At 43.9% G+C, this 19,244-nt stretch overlaps 1 protein-coding gene across 4 annotated transcripts in view; it reads right to left on the bottom strand.

Moving 5' to 3' along the window:
• Positions 1-19,244, bottom strand: part of PPP2R2B (protein phosphatase 2 regulatory subunit Bbeta) — a 470,158-nt gene that overhangs the window by 50,768 nt on the left and 400,146 nt on the right. For all 4 annotated transcript variants that reach the window (XM_057731856.1, XM_057731847.1, XM_057731870.1 and 1 more), the window contains exon 6: positions 7,836-8,013. In XM_057731856.1, the coding sequence (XP_057587839.1) occupies positions 7,836-8,013 (178 nt within the window). The remainder of the gene's footprint in view (positions 1-7,835; positions 8,014-19,244) is intronic.

Genomic DNA, 19,244 nt, shown 5'->3' with positions numbered 1-19,244 from the left:
AGAGTTTTGATGATCAAATTAGATAACGGAGAAAAAGTTACTTATTAAACGGTTTTACACTGGACCGAATAATCCCAACTTTCAAATAAAATATGTATTTTTTCTGAAGGTAGATTTTATATGCATTAGGTTTGTGGGCTTTTGAAGGTGTCCTCATATATTTCTGTCTTCATCACTGGTGATTCTGCTGATACTGACAGGTTTTTTTCCCCTTTAAGTCCTGCTGTAGCTAACCAACCATAGCAGAGCCCAGCAGGAGGCTCGTCTGCAGGCCAAGCTGGAGAGTGGAATCTAAGTTTACCTGCAGAAGATACCCACGTTCAAAAGCAGTTGAGGCTTTTCAGATAGCACTTAAAGTCTGCCAATACTGAAGGTATTGAGGACAGCCGTATCATGGCCTTGAACACTGAGCATATCAGGGTTGGATTCCCTTTTAGGGGACATGAGCATCTTTGAAGTCTTTATTTCCTTTCCAAAGTCTTAATTTAATCTTTGGATATAAAGCAGTGATTACAAAGCATCCAGATCCTGTCACCGAATGGACATGTTACTTGAGGATAATACACTGGAAATCTCCAAAGAGGACTCCAAGGGATATATCCTCTCTTAGGAGCTTAAAAGAAGCCAATGTGCAAATATTCATGGAGGGTTTTGCCAAATGCTAGGCTCAGTGTGAGAAGACTGACAAAGAGACACATGGTGCCTTATTAGGTTCTGCTTTTAAGTATGTGTTGAACTGCAAAAGACACTGGGCTAAGATGTCCTTGATGGCTGGGGGTGAGGGGTAAGTGAAAGTCCCATAATCACAGCCTCTTTCCTATTCATGTGACACAGAGCTCGAAATTTCTCTCTTAGAAAATACTCAGTACTTCCTTCAAAGGCCAACCCAAGTACTACTTTATGAAGTGTTCCAGGCTTTCCTTCATGATCCTGCCTACCTATATATCCACAGCACCTTGAATGTATCTCTGAGTACACTTGACCCCTAGTGTTATTATCTCAGTAATTTAAGATAGTGTGATAGAGTACATTTTACTGGAATATGGAGTGAGATAGACCTAGATTTTAACCCCAAATCCTGTGACCAGTTACCTAATCTCAAGTGCCTTTGAACTCGTTAATTTAGCAACAAAGAGAGGAAGAAAACTACAGGAGATGGTGTAACCTGCTACTTAACAGAAGCTCAAAGCACTGTTAGTTTCATCTTCCCTAGTATGGTTACATGTCTGTCTCCCTCTGTCCACACACTCACTTTGGTAGCTTTGTGATATGTTAACTTGGTTAGGCTAAACATTTCTAAAATGTTTCTGGTTGTGGTGGGCTAACACAGTTTATTCTCTCAGGTGAGTTGGAGGAGAGAAGGGAGGAAGCAGCCACTCTGCACACATGCACAAATTCTCTCAGTTATTCAGTCAAACAGTAGTCTAGGTGCTGCGGTAAGGGATTCTGAAGACATAGTTAAAGGCCCTAATCAGTTGCCTTTAATTTAATCATAAGGGAGATTATCCTGGGTGGGCCTGAATTGATCAGTGGGAAGGCATTTAAATGAAGGCTTAGGTCATCCTTGGGGAAGAGACTCTAATTGGATGCCAAGACCACAGTTTCTCTCCCTTCCCTCTAAATCTTCCTTCTAGATGGCCATGTGTGGACGTGGCCTGTGATGCTCATGCCTGTGGCGTTCCAGCTTGCTTGTGATTTGTCTGTGCCTGACTGCTGGCTGTACCGACTCTGGATTTGCTTGGCCACTCACACAACTGCAAGGCTAATTCATTGTAGTATGTCAATCTGTCTCTCTCTCTCTCTTTCTCTCTCCACACACACACACACACACACACACCCTCTCCTACTGGGTTTATTCATCTTGGCATCTCCAGTGCACATAGTAAATGCTCAATAAATGCTTATGGGTTCTTCTTAGTTACCTACAGGGAAACCTACTCAATACTCTGTAGTGAACTATATGGGAATAGAATCTAAAAGAGTGGATATATGTATATGTATAACTGATTCACTTTGCTGTATACCTGAAACTAACACAACATTGTAAATCAACTACACTCCAATAAAAACTAATTAAAAAACTTAAAAAAAATGTTTCTGAGTTTTACTTTAATTCATTCTGTGACTTAGCACCCTTCTTTAGGCCAGGTTTTTTTTTTTTTAAGGTGAAGAAAACTCACAGTAGGTCAATAGGCCAAGATGCCAGGCCTGTATAGTGTAGATCATTTAGCCTGTGGTTTTCTTAGGAGAGAATGGGATCGAAGCAACAAGGTAAGAAGAACGGGGGGCTGGGGATATGCCCCAAATAATAAAAGCTGCTATTTAGAGAGCCTTCTCTTTGTGCAGGCACTTGGCTAAGTGCTTTACAAGACGACCTCATTTAAACCTCACAACAACCTCCCAAGATAGGCGGTATTATTATCCCCATTAACTGATGAGGAAATTGAGGGCCAGAGAAATGTTAAGCAACTTGTCAAGGTCACACAGATTTCAGGAGATGAAGCTGGGTTCAAATCCAGTGCATCTGACTCCAGAGTCTGCCTGCCCAATTACTAAGTGATACTGCTCCAAGGATGTTCAAAAAGCCCCAAAGAGGTCTGCAGAGGTGCATCCTTGCCCTTTCCCCTGATGATATGAGGCTCAAAGGGCTTGCCCTGTGGGAGGAGACATGCCCCCAAAGCCCTAGGTCTGGCATCAGAAATAAAGGGTCAGCCACCACACAAGCAAGGCACCAGGCCCGGGAAAACCCACCAAGGCTGCATTTACTATGGGAGGGAGGGAGCTGCTCTGGCACACACAGGCCAATGTGCTGGACGTGTCATTGGGATGCTCTCCTTTTACATTAAATGCCAGACTAAGGTTGACATGTACAGTTGTGGATGAAAGCCACAGTGGCAACAAGGGAGAGAAATTTGTACTAGCCCCACAGCTTCCCTCAAAGCCTGCCCGGCAGAATCCTATTGGATTAAAAGGAAGACTGCTGTCCATGGTACTACAGAGTGACAGACGCTAAAAGCCAAGAGTTGTGGTTATGGTCCCCTGATCAGGGAATCAAATCCAAAAGGACCTCAGCTCAGCTGACAAGTGAAGCCGATGCAGAGGGCTGACAAAGACCAAGTCAGAGACCAAGTACCCCTGGAATACAGTCAGTTTTTCCCAGAGAAACCCTCTGTCTCGTGCCTAGAGACTGAATTTATGCAAGGTGTGTCTTCTGCTCATCTTTCCAGCCTTGCTTACACCATGCTTTACTTCACTCTCTGGGCCAACATATCATGCTCCCTCCTGCCACAGGACCTTTGCACATGATGGGCCGATCTTTCTGCATTTCTTTGCCAAGTTAGCTCATACTCTTCCTCTTACAAATCTCAGCTCAACAACCAGTTCCTCAGCAAAGCCTTCTTTTATTCTCTAGTCTACATTGGGTTTTTAAAAATGCATTCACAAAACCATATTCCCTTTCTTCACAGGACTTATGTCAGTTTGTAAAAATATACTCATTAGTGTGATTATTTGGTGAATGTCATCCTGAAAGCAGAAAATTTGTTTCTTTTCACTCTGGTATCCCCATGGCTTATTGCAGTGCCTGGCACAAACTAGGTGCTCAGTATACAGCTATTGAGGACTGTATCTTTACTTTCACTTGTTCTGGATTTATTTAATAGGTCCCCTACTGGACGAGGTAGGAGCTCAGGTGAACTCATTCTTAGTCCTGAGAACAGAGTTCAAAGGATCCTAGGTATACCATAGTTTTCATAATTAAGAAACATTCTTTTATAGCAATTTTCCTTTATTGAAAAGTTAGGGCTGCCTTTTGCCTTAGAAAATCACTAATCTAGAACTGAGTTATTATTGTCCCATTCAGGCCATGTAGTTAACCCATTAAGGCCAAAGTTTGACTACTTTAAGCCAGGACCTGTTACACAAAACAGGGACAAGACTGGCTACGGATGGAAGGAAGAGGATTTACAGCCAGGGGCCGTAAGGCTAGGAATGCCTTCCTCTGCTATGGTGCTAAATATAAGGCCTGGGCCTCAGAGACCCCGCAGATATCTGGTAACTAAGGTAAAAGGAGTAACATTTTGCAAAGAACATGAAACTGCATAACCAAAGGAGGTGTGTAGGAGTGAGAAGATGCCCCGGACAATGAATTTAGCAGAACAGAATCCACTCTTCTAACACTCAACTTTTCAAGTCTCCTTTTTCTTTCAATAATAATTATGATTGTGGTGGTCCCTGTTTACTGATCATTTACTTAGCAAGGTACTGCCCGAAGCACGTACATATGTCTATGTGTATATATGTATATACACATGCACATATATACATATAAACGTATACATACACATATATGTGTGTGTGTGTATAAACACCTTTGAAAAAATTCTAACAATCCTCTTCTTCAGAGCTCCTCTCTAAAGATCATGAAGTAGAGGCTTGGCTAAGTTAAAAGCCATGTTAAAGCTTACACAGCCAGCAAGTACTGGAGCTGGGTGAGAATTTTAAGCTTGTTGGACTCCAAAGACTCTGTTCTCAACCATAATGCCAATGTCACACCAAATGGTAATCACTAGAAGTTATGGCTTTTTAAAAAGCCATCTTGCAAGACCACCTGTCTTAATATTTACTGATAATTTTGTTTACGTGCATGTACTTTGTAATTTAAATGGATTTTTCAATACCTGTGATATCATAGGATTGATACGAGAGTTGTATTCTATAATATTCATCACCATAAATAGATAATTATGAAAACAAAAAACATCCACGTAGTAGTTAGAAGAACCTTGCCTCCCACCTCAGAGACGCTCATACCATACTTTGGGAACCCCACATTTTTCTGTCCTGAACCCTGTTTCTACTGCCTCCTTGGTGGACAAGAGGCATTATAGACATGGTGCTAAACAACAGATGATTTAATAAGACCTGTCTGGTGATTGGTATTTTACCAAGGCTGTTTTGAAAGATGGCTGCTTCCTACCCCAGAGGTGGCTGTACTTCAGAGACGATAAGCAAAAGGGTCCCAGTTGGTACAGTCTGCTCACTGCTTAGGGCGGTCTGGTTGAAAATAACTATATAGATATCAGTTATCATCATTCTCATGATGGCAATGATTATTTTACATATGGCTGCTTTAAGGGTGAATGGCAGGGTCTCATTTGTATGCCAGCATCTGGCAGGCTGTCACACAACTGCAGAATATAACCTCAATTGTGCTATTAATATTTCCTCTTTGCATTTTCTCCAAGGTGTCTGTCTCCTAAAATGCCTAAAGAAACTTCCCTCCCTCTTGAAGGCCTAGAGGCAAAAGTCAGAGAACATGTCACCTAGACTGGGGACAGCAGAAGCTCAGAGTGACAGCAGCTGAGACCGAGCAGATTTCTGGCTCTTGGAATAGATGTCAAGGGAGAAAGGGAACTACCACCCACACTCGTTCTGTTAGCAGCTGCACTTCCAGGCAAAATCTGTAGGCAGATTCTCCTAGGCTCAGACAGTATGTCACATCTGCTCTGACAGTATGTCACATCTGCTCTGTGATCAACAAAAGGTGCAAGTCATGGTCTTAATGGTCAGTTCTCAGTCTCCCATAATCACCACTACTGGCTTACAGCTGCCTTCTCTGACAAGCCTTGGGGAACTACTGAGCACTCTTCTGTGGTGGAGACCAGGTGACTGTGTACCTAAACCAGGTCTTTTTACTTACGCGCAACAGCTATACTACATTTCCCAGCCTGCCTTGCAGTTAGAGGTGGTCATGTGACTGAGTTCTAGCCAATGGAATACACACTACTTAAGAACCTGGCTCATAGGAGTCTCCCATGTGTGTTCCTACACAATCTTCCTCTTTTGCTGTACAGATGCAGACAAGCATGGTGACACTGGGGAACCACAAGATGAAAAGAACCTGAATCTCTGACTGGAGGAGGCTGCCTGCTGATGGAGATCATCAGTATTGGACTTTACAAGAGAATCTTTTATATGTTTGAGCCATTATGGAGTCTATTTTATATCAGAACATTCAGAGCTTTATTATAACTAATATACTCTTAAGGTAAAATTGCCAAGTTCTTTTTCATGATCATTTATCCACTGGATATCGCCACTTTGGTGACCTACTAGTATTTCAAACTTGACATGTCCAATCAAAATGGTACTTTCTGTATGTCAGAATATTCTAGGTACTGGCATATAGGAACAGATCATACAACAGATCATTCCTTCTCTCATAAAATTCACATTCAAATATGCGGAAACCCAAAATACACAAATAAAAAAGCCAGTTTCAAATAGTGACACATGTCATGAAGTTAACAAGGATAGAGGGTTATTGGAGGCTACTTGGGAGTTAGTGGAGGGGAGGAGGAGGTGACAGGAGACTGAAGTCTATATGATGTCATGCAGTTAGCCATGTGGACTCTGGCAGAGTATTTCAGAAAGAGGGAACAGCACATGCAGAGAAGGGAAGTAAGAACACAGTTTATTCAGGAACAGAAAAGAGGTTAGTTGGCTGAAGCAGAGCGAATTAGGGGAGACTGGTATGACAGGGTATCAAAGAGGGACGCAGAGCCATGATCATGTGAAATCTTACAGTCCAAGGTTTGGAACTTGGATCTTATTCTAAGTTCAATGGGAAGCTACCAGCATGTTTCAATCCAGGGAGGAATGATATCTGAATTACATGTTGCAAGGTCTACTCTGTTATGTGGAACATGTATTGTGTAGGAGAGCAAGAGAGAATGGAGAGCAGACAGTAGATTATTGCAGTCACACAGGTGAGAGAACAGTGGCCTGTACTAGTATGGGTTGGTAGGAGTAGAGATGGAGAGAGATGAGTTGATTTGAGATATATTTTAGAGGAAGCAAAGGCAGGACTCACAGACAGATTGGGTTGGGGATGGGGAGCGTGGTGAGTAGGGCAAAAAGATCAATATTGACTCAGGTCAGTTGCTCAGCTGCCTGGGTGGTGAAACCAGTAACTGAGGTTGGGAATTCAAGTGAAGAGTCAGGTTTGTGGTGGCATGGACCACATGATAAGTGCTGAATAAATGACCGATCTTTAATATTAAAGACAGGGTCAATATAGTAGGGTGAGAATGCTGGATCAGATACTCATTCAGCAACTGTCTTGACTTCTCTAAATTTTAGCTAAACAGAAGATAATACTGTCAACATGGGGTTGTTATATCAAATGTACTCTTGGCAGGTAGAGACTGAAGAAGTGTGATGGAGACATGAGCATTGCTAATAAAGTCTGGTTTTTTGATCTGGATGCTATTACACAGGAGTGCCCTGTCTGTGACGTCATCAAGTTGAACGATTATGATATATGCATTTTTCAAAATGAGATTCTATGCATTAAGTTTCCAGTGCAGTGCTTGGAATTCAATAAATGGCAGTCATTATTATTTTCATTATTATGATACAACGAAAACCATCTTCTGTGTACCTGTGGTCCATAATGTTCATGCAGGCCATTTGTGAATCCACTAACAAGAGGAGAGAACCCTCCACTGAACTCTAGGGTCTGGTCTGATAGTCGATAAAGTCAAATCTAGTTCTAACTCACGACACATAAGTGCCTCTGCGTGAAGGAAATGACTCAGAGTTCTAATCCAGAGGTAGTCTGGTCCACTACTTGTAATTCAATATTTTCCTAACTTTGTTTGGGTGAATGAGTATCACAGATACCAATGTAATTTAGAAGGAAACTGTTCTCCACAAATGCTAGGTCTTCAATTGTGATTGCCCCTCTCTATTCCATTTCCCCCCAAGCGCTTGCTCATACCTGAATACTCTTGATTCAAGCCAACTGGTTATTGGCCTCAAAGAAAGGATACTAAAACTTTGATTGGTTATTTCAAAGTTCCATAGGTTAATCCTCAGGTCATCAGCTGACATGTAGGTTTCATAGTCGCTGTTGACTGATATGGAGTTGATGTGATATGTGTGTGCGTTGGCAAATACTCTTCGCGGGGTGGCCTCCACCATCAGGTCCATGGGTCTCAGGACAGGCACCTGGAATGCAAGAGAAACACATAACTTCAGAACCAAAGGTCTTCACTAGGAAAAAAGTGTGCATGTTTATGTCCATTATGGTCACATACAAAATCATGACCATGTCAAAGGAGCTCTGCGCTAGAAAAGGAGACTACATGTTGTTCCTATTCCTTTTGGTTCCTTCTCGTTTTACTCCTTCCTCAAAAATGTCACCATCCCTTAGCCCTGATGGGCAATTTCATCCTTTATGGGTTTTAAGATTTTTTGCAAGTGGCCCTCCAAGTGGCCTCATCTCAGGGGAACTTAGAATCCACCGTGGGGTCATTAGCTTCCAGAGCTGTTGTTCCAGATTGTTTGTTTTTTAAACATGAAATCAATTTTTAAAAGGAAGTTGTGCAAAATTTTAGAAATGTCTAGTTCAACTGAGAATAAAATTTATTCTTCATGGCTTTGTAGGTCTAGACCCCATCCTAGTTTTATCCTCAATCCTTAAGGGAATTTTGGAAAAGCATATAGTCACCCAAGATTCTAGTAGCCCAAATTCAGCCATTAATCTATAGGGCACACACTGACATCCTGTTTCACCTGGGAAAATCTTGGTTTAACCTGTTGTCTTGGGGTACCAACAAGGCAGGGTCCACCTTCATATCAAAACTGTCCTCGTTTAAGCAATAAATTATACGGTCATCTTACTAGTATATGAAGAATAATCAGTAAGTATTTGTTAAGTGAGTGACTAAGAATATGTGAGTAAATGTTATCTTCCTCACAGGTCAGAGAATCAGGCAGTTAAATAGTGTCCCACACGAGAAGCTCCTCCTATCAAATAGGAACAAAGATCTGCCTCTGTTCTGATGCTCTCTTTGAATTCAAGGGCACTTCTGCCTACACCTGGGTGAACTGGCTCCTGGGAAAGCAGTGGGAAAACTAATGCCTGAGAATGGACAGACTAAAACACAACACAACAAACACAAAGCACAGGCGTGGTGCTTTGACAGAACTGAGAAAATAGAAGCACCAAAAGCTATTTTCTTTTGACGGAAGTCATCTGGTGCAACTGAGCCCCGATTGATACAACATGGTCAATCAAGACTTCAACTTCTGGATTTGTTTCAAGCCAGGGGGTGAGAGGAAGAAGGCGGAAACAAAGGTTAAATTTTGTGAAGTGCAGTCACCTTAACAACAGGACATTTTACAAAACAGAATTATCCCAGCTCAGTCTTGAAGGATTTTGAGGGAGTTTTTAAGTTAAAGGAGCAATTCAAGGAATCACAGAATCCTATGCAAATGAGTTGCCGGATATTCCGGAAACCATTGGAGCTTGAGATGTGGATGTAGGAAGAGCCAGGGGTCCTCTGAAAACCAGCAATGGGATGGGAGGGAAAGTCTTTGTGAGTCCTCCACCCTATTCTGGATAACGGTTCTATAGTATATAAGTCCAGGGATGGCAACTAGGAGACCGGGGTTCTGATCACAGATTCACCTCTCACTGACAGACTTTGTGACCTTGGGCAACTATCCTGCCCCTTCTGAGCTCTGGTTATACTATCTGAAATAGCCACTGTGCCCTCATTATCATTAAGGGTGTTTGGGATCTGTTGAGATGACTTGCTCTTCGGTTCAGCCTCCCACTCACCCTTTCAGCAACATTTGCTTGAGCTCTGTACAACGTCTTGGGGGTTTGATTGGTGAGCGAAACCAGACACAGATCCTGCCTTCATATGGCTGGTCCAGATGGTGCAGGTAGGTACAAAATAATCTCATAATAAAATGCAGTAAGTACCCGAAAGGAGAGGAAATAGCACAAATGGGGATCTAACCTGGTCAGGGAAGTCTGGAGAGGTTTTGCTGAGGAAGTATGAATTGGATGATTTAAAGGATGAGAAAAGGTTTACTAGGCCAGGGCGGGGGGTACGGAAGAAGGCTCCATTTACCAGAAAGAGCACGTGCAAAGATCCAGTGTTGAGGGTAAGGCAAGAATGAAAGATCGATGGGTCAATGTAGTTGAGACAGAGAGTGATGAGAACCATGGTGGGAGGTGAAGTGACAGGGTAGGTAAGAGGAAGGCCCAAAGAAAGATTTTTGCCATGATCCTAAGAGAAGTGGGAAGAAATCAAAAGATTTCCAATGATTTTATATGATCAGCTTCAAAGTTTTGATGAGATCATTTCTGGTGTAGAGTGGAGAACAAGTTAGAATGAATGAAGTAGAAGTTTGAAAAGGAAGGTGATACACTATCGAACACCAGTTGAGGGTGTGTCTGAGTTAAGGCTTTGTAATGGGTAAGAAAAGTGCCTTAGGAACTCTTCCGCAAATATTTATTGGGCATTGACTCTGCATCAATCATTCTTCATATACCATCTCAGGTAATTCTTTCAATGACTCTGTGAAATAGATACTAGTCGTACAAAGTATTATTACAAAGAGAAAATTCAGACTCAGAGATGCTACGTCACTGGCCCAGAGTTGCCCAGCTGTAGGAGGCATAGCCAGAATTTGATCCTAGAGTCTACCAACTGCAAAGCTATTGCTTTTTCCACTGCATCACACCACACTCAAATAGCATACACAGTAGGAAGCAATAAATGCTCTGTAAGGGACATGAGTACAGTGCCTGTAGGTATGGAATCAACAGGATTATTGGTAGTCATGATGGTAGCGGTAGTCATAAAATTCTGTGGTTAAGCTGCCTTTAGAAATCTCAGTTTGGTGTTGTAGGTGTTTATGGCATTTGAATAGGGCATCTATTCCGTGTGCTTTCAGAGATACATGCCCTGCTCTCACAGTTTGTCACCTGAAGCTTTTGAGCTCTGCCTGCCCCGCTGAGGTAGAAGAGCTCAAAGCAGGCTCCCCAGGGCTATGGAAGAAACCGAATCTGGGAGGACTTCCTGTGGCTTCTCCGAAACTGTTCCCTGGGCCTCCTTCATTACCACGTGCTGTCTGCAGAGGCTTCCTGTGGCCGTGGTGATGGAAGGGAGCATGACAGCTAGGGTCAAGAGGCATTACCAAGTGGGAACTGCCAGCCCACAGCTTCAGCTTAACGTGATGGGCCTGCCTGCTAATTCAGGCTGACATATTCCATGATGTAGCACTTAATGGGGAAGCTCCAGGTAGGTATCTGGGGAGGGAGCGCTAACGCTTGGCCCAGATAAGGCAGGGGATGAATGTCACTCATGATATTCCAACACCATTCCCACGCCCAGGTCAAGGCTGTCCGCTGCCCAGTGACACCCTCACAAGAAGGAAGAGGGAGGCAAGGCAGTTCAAGCTGGACAGGATGACCAGTTAGGAAACCCTTTTGGAACTGTGTTTTCTACATACTCCTTTTGGGGTCAGGCAGGGGTAAGGGTGGGATGTGGTTCCTTGAGTTCAGCCACCAGCAATCATTTGGGCTTTTCCTGTAAGATTACAGAGGGCTTCCTGTAGTAGCAGTCCCTGTGTCAGAGCACAGCCCTTCAGTCCTCTCAGCAGCCAACCTCACGAGGAAGATTCCTTGTTTGCCATTTTATAGGAAAGGTGAAGTATCCTGTCTGATGTCACACAGAGAGGAAGGTGAGGGGCTGAACTTGGACACTTTGGTTCCTGCGTGAGCACATGTAACCACATGTTGCAAATGAAACTCTTAGGTTGAAATATGAGAATGTCACTTTTGCAAGTCAAAAACTGTCAGATCTCAGGCATTTCATGTAGTTCAGTCTAACACTTTGGAAGGACTCTGCCATGTGGGTGTGACAATGAATCATGGAACATGACTCTTGGAAGGGCCCCGAGAGCCTCTTTCAAGGCTGTCATGTGTGTGTGTGTGTGCTGGGGGCGGGGAGGGGGGCACAGTGGGAGGTCACGGTGTCTAGGCCTGACCCTCTTCATCATTCTTGGTAGTCTGTTTGGATTCTCAATCAATATCTTGCTTAAATAACTATTTCTGTGGGTAAGGAGTTTGAGACCAAATGGCCCGGACAGTTCCTGAATTCTGCAGATGAGGAAATCAGGACCCCGAGAGGTGACGTGCCACGTCCATGGTCACCTGGTCGGCGTTGCCCACACAGCCTGGGTGTCCGCCACTCATCACAGAGCTTCCTCTGCCCCCTGACACCAGCTGCCTGAGTCATGCTCCACTGAACCGGACAAAATCCAGGATCAAACCAGGACCTTTAACTGGTAGTTCAAAGCCGGCCTCTTTTCTGAGCCATCTTGGCAGTGGCCATGGGGCTAGAATCATCCCTGAGACAAGGCTGGTGCTGTATTGTGCTTGCGAATGAGAACAAGGGCCAGCCCTTGGCCCTCGGAGGATGCAGGTGGTTCTGGACTGTGATGCTGGCATTCATGCCCCGCCCTCAGGTGCCTTGTGCTCCTCCCTGAGCTTGATTCAGTTTCAGCTCATCACCCTGAGCCTGATTCTGAAGGATGAGCACCCTGGCCTGGTCAGCAAGACAACCAGCATCGTATCAGAGTATCAGCCGAATAACATCCCAGGGCCCAAGGGAGCAGCCGCAGAGCCTGACCTGCCATGGGGCCGAAAGAGCTCTGTCTCGGTGGTGGTATTCGCAGATGACAGGAGCCCAGAGTGCCCCGTGACTCCCTCCCTCGCATCACTCAGGTCTCTGCTCAAGGACCACCCGGTGAGGGAGGCTGTCCGTGGCCACCCCGCCTCACGTAGCACACCCTCCACTGGCCGTCCTCTGACCCAGCTGGCTGCTCATCGTGTTAAGCAGTTCCTGACTTTAGCAATTCACCAGTGAATCCTCACCAGCATCCTACGGTTTAGCTTAGTGGATATTGTGGTCTCTGCTGCATAGATGAGGAAACAGAGGCCAGAAGCGTTACGTAATTTGTATAAAGTCACACAGCTCGCACTCGTGCCTGGCACTCCTTGACTCTGGAGTCTAAGCTCTTGGCTGGTCTGTCCTCTGGGCCTGCAGGAGCACACACAGGTGTGTGGGAGAGGCAAGGACGCACATGGACATTTCAGTGCAGGTGTACTGCCCAGGGCGGTGCCAGCCAGATGGGCCCCGTGTCTGCCTGGGGAGCTCAAGGGAGACCTCAAAAAGGCCTTGAGGTTGGCATGCGCTTAGAGGGTGGGAACAACGGTGAGGAGGCTCTGCGGCTGGAGGGGAGTGAGCAGGAAGGACAGCGGTGGGAGATGCAGGATCGGTAGTCGGGGCTGGATCGCAGGTGTGACTGCGGGGCTGAGGAAGACTCAGGTAGCTGCCCAGTACTGCCCCCCCCCCGTCCTTGTTCAGAAAGCCCAGCCGCCTCGCTCCCTCTCCCTTCCGTCTCCCCTCCTCCTGTCTCCCCCCACCTCTTTCAGTTTTCCTCCCTTTGAGTCCTTCTCATTATCTTTCCCACCTCTCCTCTTGGGAAATACAAGATCATCTTACACTTCGCAGAACCCATTTACTAACAAAATGAATGTCGCTGTCATGTGGCTTATTTGGTGACCACGCTGGTGACGTGTCACAGTCTTCCGCGGCACCTAAGCGGCTGTTGGCGGGTCACGAATCCCCCTTCAGAGACACAGGATGAAAGAGAAGCAGAATCCTGGAAGCCCCCAAGGCCCCCACTTTAAAACGACATATGTGAAAATGCACAGCAGGGAGAGAGGCTAGAGGTGAGGACTCTTCACGGAGGAAAACAATAGCTGTGCTCACCATGGCAACCTCCGGTGCCCCTGTAAGCGGACGGATTCAAGGCAAGCGTCTGAGAGAGAAGAGATGGCCCGACAGGAGCTCAAGAGAAAAAAGAAGATGGAGCCATGGAGAAGGAAGAGAGAGAGGCGTCTATGAGTATCAGGACGTGAATGGATTGCAGCTATTTTGTAACGTCGGGTGAAATCTGATTGGGTTCAGCAGACACACACATGAATATCCCTGGATGTTAAGTACCATCGACATAATTGAGATGAAATTTGAGAAAACTGCTATCAGTTTAAGTCCATGCTTGCTCCGTATCTCCTTGTCAGCGTTCAGCAGATGCTCCCCACCGGCCTCCCCAATCACTGAGATTTCTCTATACTGAGACGGACAGGATATGTTCAAGGCCATGGGGTTAGGGGGGTCCCACGGCATCCGTTAGGAAGTTCACATAGGAATTTTAAGGACCACACACTGGCCCCAGATAAACCCTCCCGTAAACATTTATTAGGCATTTACTATATGCTGGGCAGTTACCACACGGAGTATCCTTATCAAACTTAGTGGGGGCAGAGAATACCTGACCGCCCACCCACCTCTTCTTGTTCATAACCGGTCCTTTAGGGAAGCTGAAACCATGTTTGTGTGATTTAGAAAGGAAACAGGTAGGAGCTGTCCACCTTTTCCTTGGTGGAGGGAAACCCTGGCCCTGGTGCTCTGGGCCCAGAGGTTCGAGGCCTGGTGGGGAATCTGGGGGGATGATATCACTTCATCTAGAGGTACCAGATGGGAAAGCTGGAGGAAAGGGTAGAAAGTTCCAGATTTCAGCCTCACGTCAAGTTTGCCCCCTTGCCTTTCTTGGGCTTCCTTCAAGAAATATCTCATGTTAGGCAGAACACTCTTTGACATACGTCAAAGCAACATCCTTTTTGACCCACCTCCTAGAATCATGGAAATAAAATCAAGAATAAACGAATGGGACCTCATGAAACTTAAAAGCTTTTGCACAGCAAAAGAAACCATAAACAAGACTAGAAGGCAACCCTCAGAATGGGAAAAAATAATTGCCTATGAAACAACGGACAAAGGATTAACCTCCAAAATATACAAGCAGCTCGTGCAGCTTCATACCAAAAAAGCAAATAACCCAATCCACAAATGGGCAGAAGACCTAAATAGACATTTCTCCAAAGAAGACATACAGATGGCCAACAAACACATGAAAAGATGCTCAACATCACTAATCATCAGAGAAATGCAAGTCAAAGCCACAATGAGGTATCACCTCACACCAATCAGAATGGCCATCATCACAAAGTCTGGAAACAACAAATGTTGGAGAGGGTGTGGAGAAAAGGGAACTCTCCTGCACTGTTGGTGGGACTGTAAGTTGGTACAGCCACTATGGAAAACAATTTGGAGGTTCCTTAAAAAACTACAAATAGAACTACCATATGATCCAGTAATCCCACTCCTGGGCACATACCCAAAGAAAACCATAATCCCAAAAGAAACTTGTACCATAATGTTTATTGCAGCACTCTTTACAATAGCCAGGACATGGAAGCAACCTAAATGCCCATCAACAAATGAATGGATACAGAAGATGTGGCATATATATACAATGGAATATTACTCAGCTATAAAAAGGGATGAGATGGAGCTATATGTAATGAGGTGGATAGAACTACAATCTGTCATACAGAGTGAAGTAAGTCAGAAAGAGAAAGACAAATATTGTATGCTAACTCACATATATGGAATCTAAAAATGGTACTGATGAACTCAGTGACAAGAACAGGGAAGCAGATACAGAGAATGGACTGGAGAACTCGAGGTCTGGGAGGGGGCGGGGGGTGAAGGGGAAACTGAGAAGAAGCGAGAGAGTAGCACAGACATATATATACTACCAACTGTAAAATAGTCAGTGGGAAGTTGTTGTATAACAAAGGGAGTCCAACTCGAGGATGGAAGATGCCTTAGAGGACTGGGGCAGGGAGGGTGGGGGGGACTCGAGGGGGGGGCGTCAAGGAAGGGAGGGAATATGGGGATATGTGTATAAAAACAGTTGATTGAACCTGGTGTACCCCCCCAAAAAAAAAATAAAATAATAATTAAAAAAAAAAAAAAAAAAAAAAAAAAGAAATATCTCATGTGACTCTCCAATGACAATTACTGTAGGTTTGGGATAAAGCCAGTAGCTAAAGAGCACCCAGACTTCATTGTCAAGAAAGAGGGAGTGAGTCATCCTGAAGATGGGTGAGCCACTGGGTCGTGCTATAAATATCACTGTTTCAAAGCAACACAGCTTAGCGGTGCAGAGCAGCTGTCTTCAGACAGGAGAATGTGATGACTTCCCAAGAACTTTATGGAACAGTTTTAAAGGAAACCATTTCTCCATCTCTAACTTAATGTATTTTCCTTCCTAAAATCCAATCATGTCAAGACATGCCCACAGCCTAGGTTCTCATTCTCATCTTTGGAAAAGAAAGACAAACCTTCCCCATCCTGAATCTTACTGTCATGGAGTTACCCATGGTATAAACACTTCAGAGAGGGACAATCAGAAGACATCTTTAACCAAAGCCCCACAAACGCCCCTACCACCCAGCTCATTATAATATGAATTTCTAATAAAATTTTACTTTTTGTATTTAATCATTATTTGTCAGAATTGTGTTTTATGTTGTTTTGGTCAATTGTGTTCTGTTAATAATTTTAGAGATAATTAAATCCACAAGAGAATTTTAAACTCTTATAGTCATACATACATAGGGAGGGAAAATCTATTTTTGTTGTAGAAATGATAAAAAAAAAAAAGGTTAAAATTTTCACATTTATTTGGGGGAAGTGCAGTGAAAATACATAAGAGGAGAAAAGAACGACATAAAGTCCTGACTTTTAAAGAAATTATTCCTCATTCTTTTAATGGATATTGATGTTACAATGGTATTTAAATTCCATGGGATGCGTTAAAAAGGTGATATAACAGTCTTATTTGAAACTGACTATGTTCAAAATACTTCTGAAGTCACAACCTCTGTAAGTATTTAACATTATGATGGAAGTGCTTAGTTATCTACTTAAAGATGCTCAGGAAAGTACGTGGCTATTTAAAATTCTTCTAGGGAGTACACAAGCACAAAATCTGAAGTCATACAGTGTTAGAGAGTTTTTAGAGTCCTGCAGACCTGGGCTTGCATCCTGGCTGCGCTATTTACCAGCCATGTGGCCCTGGGCTTGCTACGTCATCTTTCTCCACGTCAAGGCCCCCTTCAATAATGTTAGAGATAGCAGCTCTCTGCAGCTTTGTTGAGAAAATTTACCACATGCCCTGATACATATCATCTATCAAAGACACGTTTCTGGGGAGCTTACTTTTGCCAAGTTATTGAATCTTCACCTTAAGAGGTGGGTACTATAATTGTTTCCAATTTATAGGTTTGGATCCTGAAGCAAAGGAAGTGGTGAAACTTGCTCAAGGTCATATAGGTACTAGGAGGCGGAGCTACCCTTGAACTTGGCCATCTGGCTCCAGCCCCTACGGTAGTTATTACTAGAACCCTTCCCATTAACTTCCAATTGTCAAAAAAATGGTCCCTCCTGAGAGATTACTTAGGGAAGATGTTCTAAATTTTTCTATAGGCTGTGAGGTTTAGGTATCCCCTCCATCCACCCAGGGAATTTTAGTCACGATTATAGAACTTAGCATCGCTCAGGAGAAGCGGCTAGTGGAATGACTGGTCACTAGGTAGCAATTAACTTTGTTGGGAAGAAAAAAAAGCGGAAGGCTTTTCTGGTTAGGAGTTTTCCTAATAGCTTCTGTCCACATTGTCATGAAAACCTTGAACAATATGGTCGTTCATCCAATTATCAAACCAACCTGGGGGGCAGAGTCTGGCATTCTGTGTACCCATTATCAAAGAGTAATTCAGTGTAACAAACCAAATCGAGTATGTACAAAGACTGTCAAATAAAATAAACCACTCACAAATTAAATTACTTCCCATTTTCAGTGGGAAGAATGCCAGTCATTTTTCATTTAAAAAAATCTGCATCTTAATTCCATTTTTTAAGAACATGAAAAGAAGCATGTAAAGGCCTCTTGTGCTGTTTCTATGGAGGTTCATCTCCCCTGGGCACCTCTCTCCTGGCCCTGGGGCATTTTCTCTCAGAGAATTAATGGAGCATTAAGCCTCACCCTGGTCAAAAAACTTGTTTCCCCCACGGATCAATGGTGGATGGAGTGCAGAACGCAGGAGTGAGAGGTTGGCTCTGGTTTACAGTGACATATCAGAGCTGTTGTTTCCAGAATGAAACTGCCACTCAACACTACCCCGCCAAAACCCCCAGGGAATCCTATCCAAATAATATAATTTTTAGATTTCCCAGATCACACCCTTCAACAGCCTCAATATGTTCCTGAGTTCTTCTTTTACTGGCTTTGTCATATAGATTGAAATAAGCCTGAGAGGAAAAACCCCTTTGGACCGAGTCAGGCTTTGTGCTTCAGGGCCTTAAATATCCTAGAAATATATTCTTTCATTTGACAAACATTTATTGAGTGCCAATCACTGCTCTGGGTGGTACGTGTACAGGGTGAACAAAGCCGATTAACTGTGGCACTTACAAGTCTAATAGGGAAGAAAGACATTAATGTCGCGAGGTAGATACATTGCCACAAGCTGTCACTGATGCTATGAAGAGATGCGTATTGTTTCAAGAGAGGAAAAAATATTCTGTCATTAAAGGAAACAGGGGCTCTAATTTAGATTGGGGAATTAGGTAAATGGTTTTTTGAAGAAGTGACACCTCCCCACCACCCAAAGCAGAGCTGTAAACATTCTCCATATCAGCGGCTCTTCACTGGGGGCCAAATTGCCATCTGACAACGTCTGGAGATATTTTTGATTGTCACACTAGGGCATATGCTATTGGGTAGAGGCCAAGGACGGTGCTAAAAGCCCTACAATGTACAGGACAGCCTCTAGCAGGAGAGAATTATCCAGCCCAACATGTCAACAGTTCTGGGACTGAGAAATCCAGTTTCTTAAGGAAACCTCTCTGGAGAGAGTCTAAATCAAGGGTGGATAAAAGAAACCCAGTATTAACTTCCATAACAGGCAGTGGAAAGTCTCAGTCCATAAAGATCTTCTGGTTTAAAGTCTTCATATATACATATAATATAGGGAAGATCAACCTCTCTCTCTCTCTCTCAGAGATTTACCTCTTACTGCCAGCTACAAGACGAACACACAACCCACAAAAATGCCTGGGGAATTAATATACATTTTTCAAACCCAATGCATCAAAGATGGTTTTTATGGCCGACTCACAATTTCATGCTCTCAGTGTCTCTGACTTCTTCTGGCCTCTCTACAGAAAAGAGAGGAAAAACAGCTTCCCCTCAGAAGGTAAACTCACTATCTAGTTACCAGCCCATGCAGCAGCCTGTGATGCTGCCAGTTTTATCTTATTTTTTTCCTCCCAGACCCTTCCCCATGCTGTCCACACTGCTGTTTCTCAAAGCGTGTTTCCCTGCTCACTGCCTCTTCTGTTATTTCCCTTGATTTGTCACGCTGTGTAATTCCACAGCAAAAAAGGAGACATCTTAAAATA

Source organism: Hippopotamus amphibius, chromosome 1, assembly GCF_030028045.1.
Source record: "Hippopotamus amphibius kiboko isolate mHipAmp2 chromosome 1, mHipAmp2.hap2, whole genome shotgun sequence".
NCBI lineage: Eukaryota > Metazoa > Chordata > Mammalia > Artiodactyla > Hippopotamidae > Hippopotamus > Hippopotamus amphibius.
The sequence above is the reverse complement of the archived record's forward strand: the minus strand, read 5'-3'. Positions and strand labels throughout refer to the sequence as shown.